Genomic DNA, 15,837 nt, shown 5'->3' with positions numbered 1-15,837 from the left:
CCAGACAAACGTGTGGTTCCTGAAGAGGGGCAGCAGCCTTTTCAGTAGTTGCAGGGGCAACAGTCTGGATGATTGACTGATCTGGCCTTGTAACGTTAACCAAAACGGTTTTGCTGTGCTGGTACTGCGAACGGCTGAAAGCAAGGGGAAACTACAGCTGTAATTTTTCCCGAGGGCATGCAGCTTTACTGTATGATTATATGATGATGGCGTCTTCTTGGGTAAAATATTCCGGAGGTAAAATAGTCCCCCATTCGGATCTCCGGGCGGGGACTACTCACGAGGACGTTGTTATCAGGAGAAAGAAAACTGGCGTTCTCCCGATCAGGAGTGTGGAATGTCAGATCCCTTAATCGGGCAGGTAGGTTAGAAAATTTAAAAAGGGAAATGGATAGGTTAAAGTTAGATATAGTGGGAATTAGTGAAGTTCAGTGGCAGGAGGAACAAGACTTCTGGTCAGGTGAATACAGGATTATAAATACAAAATCAAATAGGGGTAATGCAGGAGTAGGTTTAATAATGAATAAAAAAAATAGGAGTGCGAGTAAGCTACTACAAACATCATAGTGAACGCATTATTGTGGCCAAGATAGACACAAAGCCCACACCTACTACAGTAGTACAAGTTTATATGCCAACTAGCTCTGCAGATGATGAAGAAATTGATGAAATGTGTGCTGAGATAAAAGAAATTATCCAGATTGTGAATGGAGACGAAAATTTAATAGTCATGGGTGACTGGAATTCGGCTGTAGGAAAAGGGAGATAAGGAAACATAGTAGGTGAATATGGATTGGGGGTAAGAAATGAAAGAGGAAGCTGCCTGGTGGAATTTTGCACAGAGCACAACTTAATCATAGCTAACACTTGGTTCAAGAATCATAAAAGAAGGTTGTATACATGGAAGAATCCTGGAGATACTAAAAGGTATCAGATAGATTATATAATAGTAAGACAGAGATTTAGGAACCAGGTGTTAAATTATAAGACATTTCCAGGAGCAGATGTGGAATCTGACCACAATCTATTGGTTATGAACAGTAGATTAAAACTGAAGAAACTGCAAAAAGGTGGGAATTTAAGGAGGTGGGATCTGGATAAATTGATTAAACCGGAGGTTGTACAGAGTTTCAGGGAGAGCATAAGGGAACAATTGACAGGAATGGGGGAAAGAAATACAGTAGAAGAAGAATGGGTTGCTCTGAGGGATGAAGTAGTGAAGGCAGCAGACGATCAAGTAGGTAAAAGGACGAGGGCTAATAGAAATCCTTGGGTAACAGAAGATATATTGAATTTAATTGATGAAAGGAGAAAATATAAAAATGCAGTAAATGAAGCAGGCAAAAAGGAATACAAACGTCTCAAAAATGAGATCGACAGGAAGTGCAAAACAGCTAAGCAGGCATGGCTAGAGGACAAATGTAAGGATGTAGAGGCTTATCTCACAAGGGGTAAGATAGATACAGCCTACAGGAAAATTAAAGAGACCTTTTGAGAAAAGAGAACCACTTGTATGAATATCAAGAGCTCAGATGGAAACCCAGTACTAAGCAATGAAGGGAAGGCAGAAAGGTGGAAGGAGTATATAGAGGATTTATACAAGGGTGAAGTACTTGAGGACAATATTATGGAAATGGAAGAGGATGTAGATGAAGACCAAATGGGAGATAAGATACTGCGTGAAGAGTTTGACAGAGCACTGAAAGACCTGAGTCGAAACAAGGCCCTGGGAGTAGACAACATTCCATTAGAACTACTGATGGCCTTGGGAGAGCCAGTCCTGACAAAACTCTACCATTTGGTGAGCAAGATGTATGAGACAGGCAAAATACCCTCAGACTTCAAGAAGAATATAATAATTCCAGTCCCAAAGAAAGCAGGTGTTGACAGATGTGAAAATTACTGAACTATCAGTTTAATAAGTCACAGCTGCAAAATACTAACGAGAATTCTTTACAGACGAATGGAAAAACTGGTAGAAGCGGACCTCGGGGAAGATCAGTTTGGATTCCGTAGAAATGTTGGAACATGTGAGGCAATACTAACCTTACAACTTATCTTAGAAGAAAGATTAAGAAAAGGCAAACCTACGTTTCTAGCATTTGTAGACTTAGAGAAAGCTTTTGACAATGTTGACTGGAATACTCTCTTTCAAATTCTGAAGGTGGCAGGGGTAAAATACAGGGAGCGAAAGGATATTTACAATTTGTACAGAAACCAGATGGCAGTTATAAGAGTCGAAGGGCATGAAAGGGAAGCAGTGGTTGGGAAGGGAGTGAGACAGGATTGTACCTGTCCCTGATGTTACTCAATCTGTATATTGAGCAAGCAGTAAAGGAAACAAAAGAAAAATTTGGAGTAGGTATTAAAATTCATCGAGAAGAAATAAAAACTTTGAGGTTTGCCGATGACATTTAATTCTATCAGAAACAGTAAAGGACTTGGAACAGCAGTTGAATGGAATGGACAGTGTCTTGAAAGGAGGATATAAGATGAACATCAACAAAAGCAAAACGACGATAATGGAATGTAGTCAAATTAAATCGGGTGATGCTGAGGGAATTAGATTAGGAAATGAGACACTTAAAGCAATAAAGGAGTTTTACTATTTAGGGAGTAAAATAACTGATGATGGTTGATGTAGAGAGGATATAAAATGTAGACTGGGAATGGCAAGGAAATCGTTTCTGAAGAAGAGAAATTTGTTAACATCGAGGATAGATTTAAGTGTCAGGAAGTCGTTTCTGATTGTATGGAGTGTAGCCATGTATGGAAGTGTAACATGGATGATAAATAGTTTGGACAAGAAGAGAACAGAAGCTTTCAAAATGTGGTGCTACAGAAGAATGCTGAAGATTAGGTGGGTAGATCATATAACTAATGATGAAGTATTGAATAGAACTGGGGAGAAGAGGAGTTTGTGGCACAACTTGACAAGAAGGAGGGACCGGTTGGTAGGGCATGTTCTGAGGCATCAAGGGATCACAAATTTAGCATTGGAGGGCAGCGTGGAGGGTAAAAATTGTAGAGGGAGATCAAGAGATGAATACACTAAGCAGATTCAGAAGGATGTAGGTTGCAGTAGGTACTGGGAGATGAAGAAGCTTGTACAGGATAGAGTAGCATGGAGAGCTGCATCAAACCAGTCTCAGGACTGAAGACAACAACAGCAACATATTCATAACACAATCAGTGAATCAAGTTATGCTGAATGGTTAATTAAATGTCGTTTCTAAGAGACTGCAGGTTAATTGGTGCACAATAAAAGAAAATGATATGATAAATTAGCATTTCATGTTACACCAATGGTGAATAAGTCACACGTCTGAAATTTTTCATCTTCTTCATGTAACATCTGTACATGAAAAGCTGATACTTACATAGCTTTAACAGACATGGAGCGTCTGTCTTTGATACAAACTGGCCAAATAAATGTTCGATGAATTCAGTATACTATTCCTTAATGAAAGACTAAGCTATTGATTCTTACACTATGTAGCTGGATCAAGAAAAATAGCACGAAAGTGGGAGGTTTCTCCTACCTGCTCGCAGAAAAAAGTGAAGACTGCGCCTTCCTTTATTTAAAAGAGAGTTTATTATAGTAAGTTAAATATCACTAGTGGACTCTTTGGTCTTCTGTCTCTTGACACAAATTTTAAACATAGCACACAGAAGATAGAAAAAGAAAACTAAGTATGAGGTTCTATACTTCCTGCCGCTGTACAAAAATTTGCAACTACGCAAATTATTTACCACATACGACCCTGTCCAGTCTTCATTGAGTGGACTATTATGCCACTGGCTGTCAGCTATTTCATTAAAATCATTAAATTAAACATCGCTGTGAGGGTAATGAAAGAAAAAAGACATTCATAAACCTTATGCAAAAGCTAAGTACGTTCATTGCTCGATATGAAACTACCTTTTACAAGCACAGTAGTTCCGTAGTAAGAACTCCAAACAATCAAAACGATTTAACTGTTAATTTTATTTATGTTTTTAAAATTCACAAAATTATGAGGTGAAATTCATGCAAACGTCATTTCATAATTATATAAGTGCACTACTAAGCCGGTGGCGTAACAATCAGGACTAAAAAGGATCAAATATGGTAAATAATTCATGTAGTTGCTAATTTTTGTCAGTAGTGCTAAAAGGAAGTGACGTGAACAACATTGTGACTATTGGGGAGTGAGTGAGGATGATGTATTTGAGTACCACATTTGAGCTTCTTTCTTTTCTCAGTAATTCAAACCTCTAGCGAAAATGTATCCCAGTATAAAAGTACACTACATTCAGTTTCCAGAATGAGATTTTCACTCTGCATTCAGTTTGCTGCAGTAAAGGTCCTATTCATTTTTTTCTAGGACAGTGTCTTTATTTTACAGTGCCTGTATAGTTCGATGCAATGTTCTTTCCAACATACAAGCATAGATGACAAGTGCCCTGTATAAAACTGTTTGTCTCGACTTTCTCCACACCACTGTGGTGCATTGTAAATAGTTATCATTTACACCTTATACAGTAGAATCCTCAACGTAGCACATCCATAGGGACGGCAGACAAGTGTAAATTAGGTGTACTCATCCGAAGTGAGGAGATCCTGTGGGATGTAGAACATGTCAGAAAACAAGAATACACAATAAATATTTACAAAATAAGAACAGATATTGCACTTCTGGATGTGGAATCTGTCAAAAAATAAATAAAATTAAGCATATTTACATTGCAAAATTATATCGGGAGCTTCATTGGCCTTTAGGGAATGAAGCAATTAATTATTTAGTAATTTGAAGTGGCGTTTTGCTAGCCCAGCAGCTAGACAGTAAGGAAAATGTTGTCAGCTGTGTCTTCGGCAGTCCGCACCGTGGCTATATAGATAGGAGCGTGTGAGCTAGAGTAAGGCCCCAGTTCTCTTCTAGATTCATATCAGCACGCACTCCATGTCGGAAGCCGCGTCGCGTTCGTGCTGTTGCCAGGAACAGCCTTGGATGCCATATTACGTGACTTGGAATGCACTTAACAATGAGTTCACATTGGGGTAAAGTGTTAATTATGGAATGACTCCAGTGATTTAGTCTCAGTTAGCGTATGTTGTATTTTCACGTGTCGCCGCAGGATAGACTTTCTGCCATTACTAGCGTGGCGTTTGATGAGTATTAACATCAAGTTTTGGGGACCATTCACTTTGAACATTTACATCGATAACAATTATTGAACAGTTTCATTATCTAGGGATAATGGGATCCACACAATAGACTCTGAACAGCTCTGGTAGTACAATAGCTGACATGGGTAATCATTTGTCTGGAATTTTACACTTTGTTGTTTTCAGAATATAGAGAAAATTGCTATAGTAAACTGCATTATCTATGAATTCCAGACATCATCCTAAATCCTAATAATAATGAACTTCAATAATTAATTAATTTTTTTCTCCATCAGAGTGGGCACAGTGAACTTTAATTTCAGGCATCGCATTTTTGCTAATCACTTTCTGGTTGCCAACATTGTAGTTAGAGAGCCTGTGTTGAGAACGGCAAACAAACAATAGAAGATATATAATATAAATTTTCCACCCGCTGCCCCACAAACCTATTGAAAGGTTCAGCAACACTGCAGATGTCTGTTGCTTCTGTACCTTTTACTCTTAATGCTATGTGCTCCTCTTCATCTCAGGGTCCACCAGTCTCTTCCTTCACTATATCTGATATTGTCTTTATTTAGTCTAATTAAAGCATGCACAGACCCATTTGACCATTAATTCTTCCTGAGCTCCATATGCAAAGGGAACCAGAAGCGACCTTAATATGATGTACATTGGCAAGTACTGTCTGCCATGGACTTAAAGGCTGCAACTTCCTGGCACATTATTAAAACTGTGTGCTGGGCCTGAACTCAGATCTAGGTACTTTACCATCGGTGGGAAAGTGCTCTATCAACTGAGCTATCTAAGCATGACTTACGGAATGTCCTCACAGCTTTGCTACCACCAGCACCTCTTCTCTTACCTTCCAATCTTCACAGAAGTGCTCCTGCACACCTTGTGGGAGTAGCACTCCTGGAAGAAAGGTTATGGTGGGGAAATGGTTAGCCATGGCCTAGAGATTGTTTCCTGAATGAATCTTCCATTATGTAGCACACAGTTTTTATCTGGCAGGAAGTTTCAAATCAAAAGACACTCTGCTGCAGTGAAAGTTCATTCTGGACACACTTCACAGTTGTGAACACTTTACAGTTGTTTCCAGCATATAGATATAGATAGAGACTGCAGCTTATATGGAAGTTATATCAACATGTATCTCATGTAGTATCTCTAACATCCTGAACAGTGAAATTTTAAATACTAATGGGAGTGGTACTGTGCACCCATGTGTACAGGTTCTTCATGACGGGCTACCTACCCGTCGGCTTCGAACTAGCAGCAGAGCTGACGTACCCCGAGCCCGAGGGCACCTCCGCCGGCATGCTCAATGCGTCGGTGCAAGTATTTGGCATCGCCTTCACGCTCTTCTACGCGTGGCTGTTCGAGCTTGCAGGTGACATGTGGGCCAACGGTGCGCTTTGCATCACGCTGGTGGTCGGCACTGTCATCACCGCAGTCATCCGCGCCGACCTGCGCCGCCAGAGTGCACAGCGACAGCACCTGCAGCCAGTGCCATTGCCTGCCTGATAGGTGCACCACAGTTGGCAGCCCTGCACCAGCAACCTGGGCTCTGCCTGCAGCACACAGGGGATTCCCTGACTTGGTAATGAAGTACTGTGCTCTACCCAGTGATATATAACTAGACTGGATGTCTAACTGCAGCTGTCTGAACATTCCGAACAAGTATACTTTTCTTGCTGAACTACAGTATGGAGGCTATGAAATATCACTAGAATGTAAGCAAAATACCTCCAATTCTGCGTCGTCATGAGCCTATTACACTGAATGTTACAGATTTCTGCAGAAGAATGAAATTAATTGTTTAAAAACTAGAACAAAAGGGTGACAAGTCTGCAGTATCGTTTAAAAACTTTGGGCTGATTAGAAAGTTTATATGCTTTATTTCACTTACCCTTCACTCCTACTTCTCTTACCATACACACAAACACCATTAAATGCAACGGAAATTGAGGAATTAAGTATGATATTATCAAAACACTTAAGAATGTGTAATTCATAAAATCGAGTGTATTGTATGATGAAAATGTTTGTTGGCCAAAGTTGACACTGTTTGCTGAAACAAACTACTACTGATCATAATAATTATGAATGGACTAATAAGGTACTCATTAAGTGCAAACTGATATTCAAATTGCAAGCCCACTTATTTCTCAATCCAAAATGGAATAGATTGTTATGTACTCGGTGTCTGAAATGATGCATTGCCTAGCAGCATTTTTGTTGCCACTCAGTGTCATAGACACAAGAATGTGTTACTCTCGATGGGACATTAAATATCAATTCTTACCAGTTTCCTGTGATATACTCACAGTAAAGATACAAACAACATAAAATGTCTCTGTAATACTATATTTTCTGTTACCATTTGCACAGGGTCAGTTTAAGGAAACAGTGAGAAGCCACGGCTTGGCACACCAAGATGAGAGCAACATCCAACTGCAAGATCTATATTATAGCGTGTATCACAATTATTAGTACAACCAACCTCAGGTGAAACTATATGATGGAGAAGGGGAGGGGAGGGGAGGGGATCGGGAGGGGAGGGGAAGGGAGGGGGGTGGCACCATATAATAAGTCACTTGTGGTGACTATCTTACTTAATGCAATCCTCATCTGCTACCACTGCTTCAAGGTGCAAATTGGATGTATACAATTTAAACCAAATCAGTGTTATTATGAACAAATGTTGGCTGTGTTATGGGAAGGACGTAGAGCAGTTGCTTATCAAACAGTGGCTGACTGAACTATAACCACAATATATCAAGAAAACTTTTGTAACTTGAATCAAAATACCCATGATAAAAACAGGAAGCAGTTTATCTTCAGATAATTCTGTAGTCTATTAAATATGCTGGAACTGTAAAGCTCCTATGCTCTTGTATAGTTAATGATGCTTTCCTCTTTCTCTATGTAGGACTAATGATTGTCATGACCCAAGAATGGTTCAAGAAATGTTATGCTGCCTTGTGGAGGAGGATAGAAAGATACAATAGATATTGTGCCAAAAAGCTGACATCCACCTAGAATATTTAAGATTCGTTTTTATGTATGTAAATAGTCCACTTGTTACTTGTTGACACCATTAACTTATTATACTGTATGATGTTAATTTCATTGGCAGGTTAATGAAATACATCTGACTATGTTATCACAATTATTAACTCTTACTTTTGTCATAAGCAAGTGAAAACGTGGTGTGAAGATCAAAAGCTACTGAGCGTTATAATGTATCATTGAAATACACATAATCATGTGTCCGAGGTTTATACTATAATTCACTGCCCTGTTTCTCCTCACTCTTTTCTGTGTCATTTCCATTGCAGCACTAAGTTATTGTTAAGTTTACTAAAATAAGTGTTTGAAATAGGCCAAGACTGCCTCCATAGGTATTAGAATTGTTGCTTATTAAAAGATGGCTTAGAGTGTAATTTTCAGTGATTGTTCTTTTTATTTATGAAACAGTGTCATGTCTTATGTTGTTAAATGAGTAATTCTTTGTATTAGTCAGCAGTGTTGTTTTCAATCCTTTGCAACTATTTTGCTAAATCCTTTACAAATATTTTGCTACAGTGGTGTCTAGTTGAAGGTCTGAGTCTAGTATGTGAAGTAAAACAAGTTTCTACAGCAAAATATCCACTTCTGGCATGACACACAGAAAGTACTGTTTCAAGGTTGATTTCGAATCACAGTTGTAGTTGCAATTTGGCAGTTTTGTATTCCATATGGCTTATATCCTATGATACCAGTATTACTGATTTACAAATGAGCCTGAATGTAAGAGAATCTCATTTGTGATGTTCTCCAAACATCAGAACAGATGATTCATGGAACATAAAATGTCTGCTGCCTTGTCTGTTAGATCTTTCAGGCCGTACGTGGTTAAGTACCAGTGACATGTTCATCTTGAGAAGAGATTCCTACAATAATTTTTCACAAGGCCTATTGGCTCTATTTTCCTTGAAGGGCTAATTAAAAGATAGAGTTCACATAAACACCATGTAAATATTTTAACAGCTAGTCCTTTTTGTTTCCCAAATAATCTATTGGAACACTATTCACATTTATGTGCCCTCTGAAATAAAATCATGAATCACATTAAAATAAAGTTGTATCATCAACCATCAAATAATATCCTTTTATAAGAATGTTCTCTTGCAAATACCAGTGTATTTGAGCTAAACAAAAATGAAGTAAAGGATCAAATGTTCAAATTTGGAAGCTATTAACTGAAGCTGGGATTCACAGTTTGAATTTTATTTTTAAAACAGCACACAGGCTTTCAGGCACTAATAAGAGTGAGCATGAATTACTTACATGAAATACAAAGAATTGTTCCAAATTTTTCTTTTTAGATGTCAAACATTGATTTCACTAAAATCTTGTATTGAAAGAGTGCAAATTATGAATAATTATTCCTGTAAGCTCGTCAGTTTAGATCAGTGTGTTCAGTATTGTACCCCTACAGCAATTACTGGCCCTTCCTTTTATACAGTGTGTCCCAGTGCAAACTGAATTGTTTATTCTGTTGCCACTGCATCATCTACATCACCACAAGAATGATTTTGTATATAATGCATTAAGTGAACACATTTTATCATAGGTGTACACATGTCTTTGACAATAAGATGTGATTGTGGTATGGTCACTTGCTAGAAAGACTTAAGCTTATATTTATAGAATAGTAATGCCATTGTGTCTTAACTAGAGCTGTGCATGTATAAGTATATTGTATGGCGTTAAACCATAAGAATTTGTTTGGACAATATAAAACTATTTTGTAGTACATTTTCACTATTTATTCTTTATATGTATCAGTCCTGGAAGTAAGCCTATATCATAACCAATGTTAACAACTGATGAACAAGTAATATATTTTTATGGCTCTTAAATTTGTTTTCAAATTACATTAGGCTTGACATTGTCAGTTAAAATGTGGTTTTTATCATCATGACACTACAAAGTACTATTTTTTTTCTCAGTAGTAGTTTTAAGATCATCCAGAAAGTGTGCATCCCCAGAACTTTAAACAAAAGCAAAACATATTTATGTGGAAAAATTTATTGGAATATGGCGGCAACTGTAGACATATCTCAACACATTCATCTAAAGAATAGTGACATTTTTGATACTGTGGGATCAGTATTTGTATTTCTGTGTCATAGACTTCTGCTGACTGCAATTGGACCCAGGGTATGCCATACAAACTTTCCTGTCCCTATAGGAAACTGTTGACTGTTCCTAATCTTTTCAGGTAGATGAAAAATGCAGAAGTCTATTTGCGAGCAAGATGTGAACTACAGGATTGATGGAAAACCATATCCCAGCATAATGTCAGCAGAAAATTTGTCATGTGCTGAGTTGTCTGTAAGCATTACCATGCCCTACCAAGCAACATTTGCTGTGTGTTATATGCCCCTTGACCTGCATGGTATGCTGCAGTCTCCACTGTTTTTACAGTTTTAGTATACATTCATTGTTTTGGCTCAGGACAGAAAATTGATGAGCTGAACATTCCACATTATGAGTTGTCATAAGAGGCGGCCACCTACTCAATTCATCGATGTAGGCATTTTGAGAAGATTCTGAAAATAACTTGCTTGGCAGCAAGGTGTCATGTGCTCATTCCTGACCTGAAATCTACAGCTTGCTCCTGACTTCCAGTCTATATACTAGAAATATCTGATTAATTTTGGCCAGCACTATATTCTGTCAATTCCAAAACTCCAACAGAGACCTGCACATGCAGGTTTTTGATTTAACCTCCCCCTCATACAATATAAGACCTACCAGCTTTTATCGTAGTGAGAAACTTACTTTTTTCTGAAATCTAATGCAACTGACTTGTTAATTATTTATGGATAATGTATACACTGTTTTTTTTTCTTTTTCTTAGAAACAGTTGCTGATTCTGCCAAATTGTATGGCCTAAATCCCTTCAACATAAAGCGCATTACGTACAAAACCTTTTCAAATATACTATCTTACCATTTACTTCTTTGTCCAAATTTTTATCAGAAACTATTGAACTAATTTTACTGTCTGGTAAATGATTGCTATCTCTGCTAGTGAGTCATTTACAGAATTTATGTGCAACACAACAGGGACCATAACAACATTTCAGTCACCCTTGTTCTGACCAAAGGTTACCATTTGTTCAATTGTTGGTTATGGAACACAAGCAAAGTATATTTGCTTCACACACTGTCTGCTATATGGAATATAATGGAGAAAATGCAGCTCCTAATAGACTACCTGCTAACTTTTTCATGGCTATAACGCATACCAATACTATCCAAGTATTATTTCTTTGTGTCTGAGACTTTGACTTGTAAATTGGCAGAAGTCACCAAATTTCAACAAAATATTATATATGCTCTATCAAGCACCAACCATTGCTATTATGCAATACTTCAGTACTGTTGCAACCATAATACCAAACTTTGTGTTCCAAAATTTGTATTTTTAAGAACTACTGTTTATACTGTAGAGACAGACACAAAGACATAGGCAGAGAGAGAGAGAGAGAGAGAGAGAGAGAGAGAGAGAGAGAGAGAGAGAGAGAGGGGGGGATATAGAAGGAGAAGTTGACAGTGGTAACAGCCAAATTCTATGCATTTTTATTCTGACCCCCCTCATTTATACTTCATTTGTAAAGTTTTTATTTCTACTCACAGATTGTATTCAGATTTGTTTTTATCAGTTATGCCCTTTTACCAACTTCAACATACTATTTATTTTCCAACCTTATGAGATTGTACTGTTGCAATGTACTGTCAGCATTTCCCCACATTTTTCCAAGCAAAATGGGAGTCATGTTTTCCTCTAATGTTGCAATTTATTCCCTTTGAGAATGGACACTTTCAATAGTTTCAGTAAATGTTTTGAGCACTTTTCAATGTTTTTTAAGCTGCTTCAATATAAAACTATGAAGAAGATAACTACGTTACTCCACAGGGATAGCAGTCAAATCTATCTATTTTTTCATCAACACAGTATTCTTTCTGCAGAAATTTTTTCTAGAACGAGACTTTTTAGATGGCACTAACTGCTTTTCTTTTTTTAAAAAAATGTTCTTTGCATACAAAATGCATTATTAGGAGTAGGATTGTGCTTGGTTTTCTCCACATTTTTCTTGTCATGAAATGTGTGATTATGTACATAACCTTGTACAGATTCATACCCATTGCTTATTTAATCCATATTGTTGACCCCCTATGGAAAGGAAATGGGAATGATTAGAAATTTGTGAGAAAATTTTTTAGCTTCTTCGACTGTTGGTGAACTGATGTGTTGGTATCCTGTGATATGCTGACAATATAAATACATTATCATTCATTTGTGAAATTTTTGAAAAATGGGTGTACAATATGTAATGTAGTTACTGTATGTACTGTGTTTGATTAGAATACAGTGCTGTAAAAGAGTGACTACGCAAAGCCTAGATAAGGTATACATAAGACAAGGCTACTGCCTTAGAAATTGTTTGATGGCTAAGAACATCTGGGACATAAAGATTGAAAGGTAATGAGAGGGTAATAAAGAACTCCCCTGAAATCTACAAAATCTTAAAAAGTTTGTGACAAAACCTCTGCCCAGGCTATTTGCCTGACTGCAGGGAGAGTCCACTCTTTTTCTGGCACAGCTCTAGGAGGGAAGGGTCACCCATCACTCAGGCCACCTTTTACTCCCGAGAAAGACTCCGGTATTTGATAGCAGGGTGAATGGACAGGGGGTCATCCTAGAGGAAATGGAATGAAGAAAGGTCCTCATCCCTATCCAGGATTGAACCTAGTACTCTACCCATTAGATTGCAACAGCCACATACAGAATCTTATGCCAACTAAAATATTCTAAGTACTTACAGCAAATTTAAGAAATTAACACTATGAAAAAATAAACGTAAAAAATACAAAAACCATGGCATACCCTCTTGTTAAATAATTAGTGCAGAATTTCACATTGAACTTTGGATCACCACAAATCTGAAACAGCTATCACAAACAACACACACACACACACACACACACACACACACACACACACACACACACACACACACCATAAAATATTAAAAAATCAATGTAATATCTCATTAGAAACATGTGAAAATAATAAATGAAACAATCGTTTCAGATTCACTCAGTTGAAAAGTAAGTGTCTACTGGAATGAGAATGAAAAGGGGGTAAAAAATTCTCATAAAAAAATTTAGGTGATATACAATTGTATCTACATAAAAAATCTTACATGTGTTATTTTAATTTATGAAACACTTTAAACCTAAAGTTTAAGGAAATGAGAGAGTCTATTTTCTCTTCGTCAGCACTAACCTTTGATTTGGCACTGTGTAAGTCTTATAGATTTTAAAACTGTATCATTTGTTGACACCTAATTCTTGTAAATAAATATGGTAATTATACCGTAATTTATTGGAAAATTTCTGAAAGGTGGATTATGCTTAACAATGACAATAAAAGCATCCTAGATGAAAAATACTGATAGTTAAGTAGTACGATATAGTAATGTGCTAGTATATGTTTGGACAAAGTATTACTTGTTAGCTGAATCCTTTTGGGTCCCATCACAATTATCATAGTCTAATAGAATATAGAAATAAATGTAATCACGTAATATAATAGCGTTTCCCAAACAATATTCAACACTTTGCCCTTCTGTACATTAGAAATGTGTACCTATCATTTTCTCTGAAAGTGCATAATACTTTTAAGTACTTGCACAGGTAAACAGAAATTAAAATTGTACACCTTTGCATTCAAAACAGTTTCCAGAGGTTTAGATGCTTCTTGACATGAACAACAGTTCCAAAACCCAAATGTCAAGTGCTTGTATTGCTAAACACATCCATAGCTTAGAAACAAACTGTTAACACATTAATCTTCATCCTAAACACAGTACTGATATTATTTTCTGTGATGCGACCTTTGTTGTTTAACTGTAGTATCAATATGACAGTACTAGATTTTAGTTTTTAAAACAAGGCACCATTTAACTAAATTCATATTCTTCCTTACAGTTTTGTCTTGTTGTTGATGGTGTATTCTAATTATCTGTTTATTATTTTATACTGAATGTTAAATAGCTGAATACATATAGTGGTTTTATGTGCTACCTCTATATGGTGTTGTTATACTGTTATTTGAGGAAATTCTGACTCTGCACCTGTATTCAAATAATGCAAATATGAGGGAAATTACTTTCTATTCTTTCATTCATAGCATGGAGCTTTTAGGCCATAGTTTCGCTGTGCATATGTACCTCAAAACTCTGAGAAACTGGAAGAGAAATCTGAAATAGGTTTATGCATCCTTAAAAACAAATAATTAGGAATGTATACACGGAATTATGTTACTTTTATTTAATATCTTGTTTTACTTATTTTATCACTGATTACAATGGCCTTTTAGGTAGATATTTATAGCACATACGATTTTCTGGCAATTTATGTTCTGAGAGGTTGTGCTGTGCTGTCTCTCTCTCTCTCTCTCTCTCTGCAATTATTTTACCAATATATTCTTTCTTTTACTTTGATGAAACTATTTGTGCTTGTTGATATGTAATAACTGCATACACATTTTTATATGCCTACATGTGACAAACCTAGACTAGATGCTGTTTGCACGTTTTCTTGAAAAGTCTATGTTAAAAAAGGTAAGGTTTTGTGAAACACAAACTGTATGAAAGTGTATGTGAGGTGCCACTGCACATTGTTTATCTAATCAAATTACTCTCTTTTTCTTCTTTCTCTTTCCACAAATTGGCTAAAGTATTCATTTAAACAATCACTGCCAGTGATCATGTAATATCAAATCCATAAAGATATTTTTTTACTTTTCATTTGGCAGTACTTAACTTTGCCTTTTTTACTCAGGAAGAGGAACTGTTGAAGACCATGATTAACATAGTGAACTATTTCTTCACTCTACTAATTTCAAAAAAACATATTATGAAATATGCAACTATTCACTCTTTTCTGATAATAAGAGTTCCTTTCCACTCCAGAGGCCTCAGATATTTGGAATCTCTATAACCCTCCCTAGTAACATATGTATAATATGTCTTCTAATGTGTTAATTGCATAAATTGTATTTATTTACAAGAGTATCACTAATTAAGTGATGATTTTACACATCATTACATTCTCATTCCACAGAGATATGGCTGCTTCTTTTTTGGTCTCCACAGTGTCTTCATCTGGGAGAGACATGTCACTTAAAGAAAGTGAGTTGGTTTCCAAATTATAGACAGTTGATATTTCAGGCATATTCTTGTGCCTGAGAATAATGTTAGGTGCATTTTGTTGTTAATAAAGCTCACGAACTTTGTCTCACTAATTTAGATTCATTATTATTTGTACATACATATTAAGGTGATGTGCACAATTCCATCTTCTGGCACAATTTTGTCTAGGTCGCATATGGTTGCTTGACTCATGATTAAATTTCTTGAAGCATGAACAAACCAATGCAGGTTTCACAGACTGGAAATTTTGTTGACCTGTATCCCTCACATCTGAAAGTTTTCTTATAGCATAGGCACTTACTGACAGTGTGGGACTTTTGAGTAACATGACAGTCTTTAGAAGTCTGGAAGCGCCTCCCTAGGTAAGATGAACCCAAGTATCCATACACATGATGTCTCTTTGTATGGCTTA

At 36.7% G+C, this 15,837-nt stretch overlaps 1 protein-coding gene across 1 annotated transcript in view; it reads left to right on the top strand.

The window, feature by feature from the left end:
- Positions 1-6,830, top strand: part of LOC126095668 (feline leukemia virus subgroup C receptor-related protein 2-like) — a 241,436-nt gene extending 234,606 nt beyond the window's left edge. Inside the window, exon 5 of the mRNA XM_049910424.1 lies at positions 6,382-6,830. Within this exon, the coding sequence (XP_049766381.1) occupies positions 6,382-6,673 (292 nt within the window). The 3' untranslated portion in view covers positions 6,674-6,830. The remainder of the gene's footprint in view (positions 1-6,381) is intronic.
- Positions 6,831-15,837: the final 9,007 nt, after the last annotated feature.

The sequence above is a fragment of the Schistocerca cancellata genome, chromosome 8 (assembly GCF_023864275.1).
Source record: "Schistocerca cancellata isolate TAMUIC-IGC-003103 chromosome 8, iqSchCanc2.1, whole genome shotgun sequence".
Classification (NCBI taxonomy): Eukaryota; Metazoa; Arthropoda; class Insecta; order Orthoptera; family Acrididae; genus Schistocerca; species Schistocerca cancellata.
The sequence above is the reverse complement of the archived record's forward strand: the minus strand, read 5'-3'. Positions and strand labels throughout refer to the sequence as shown.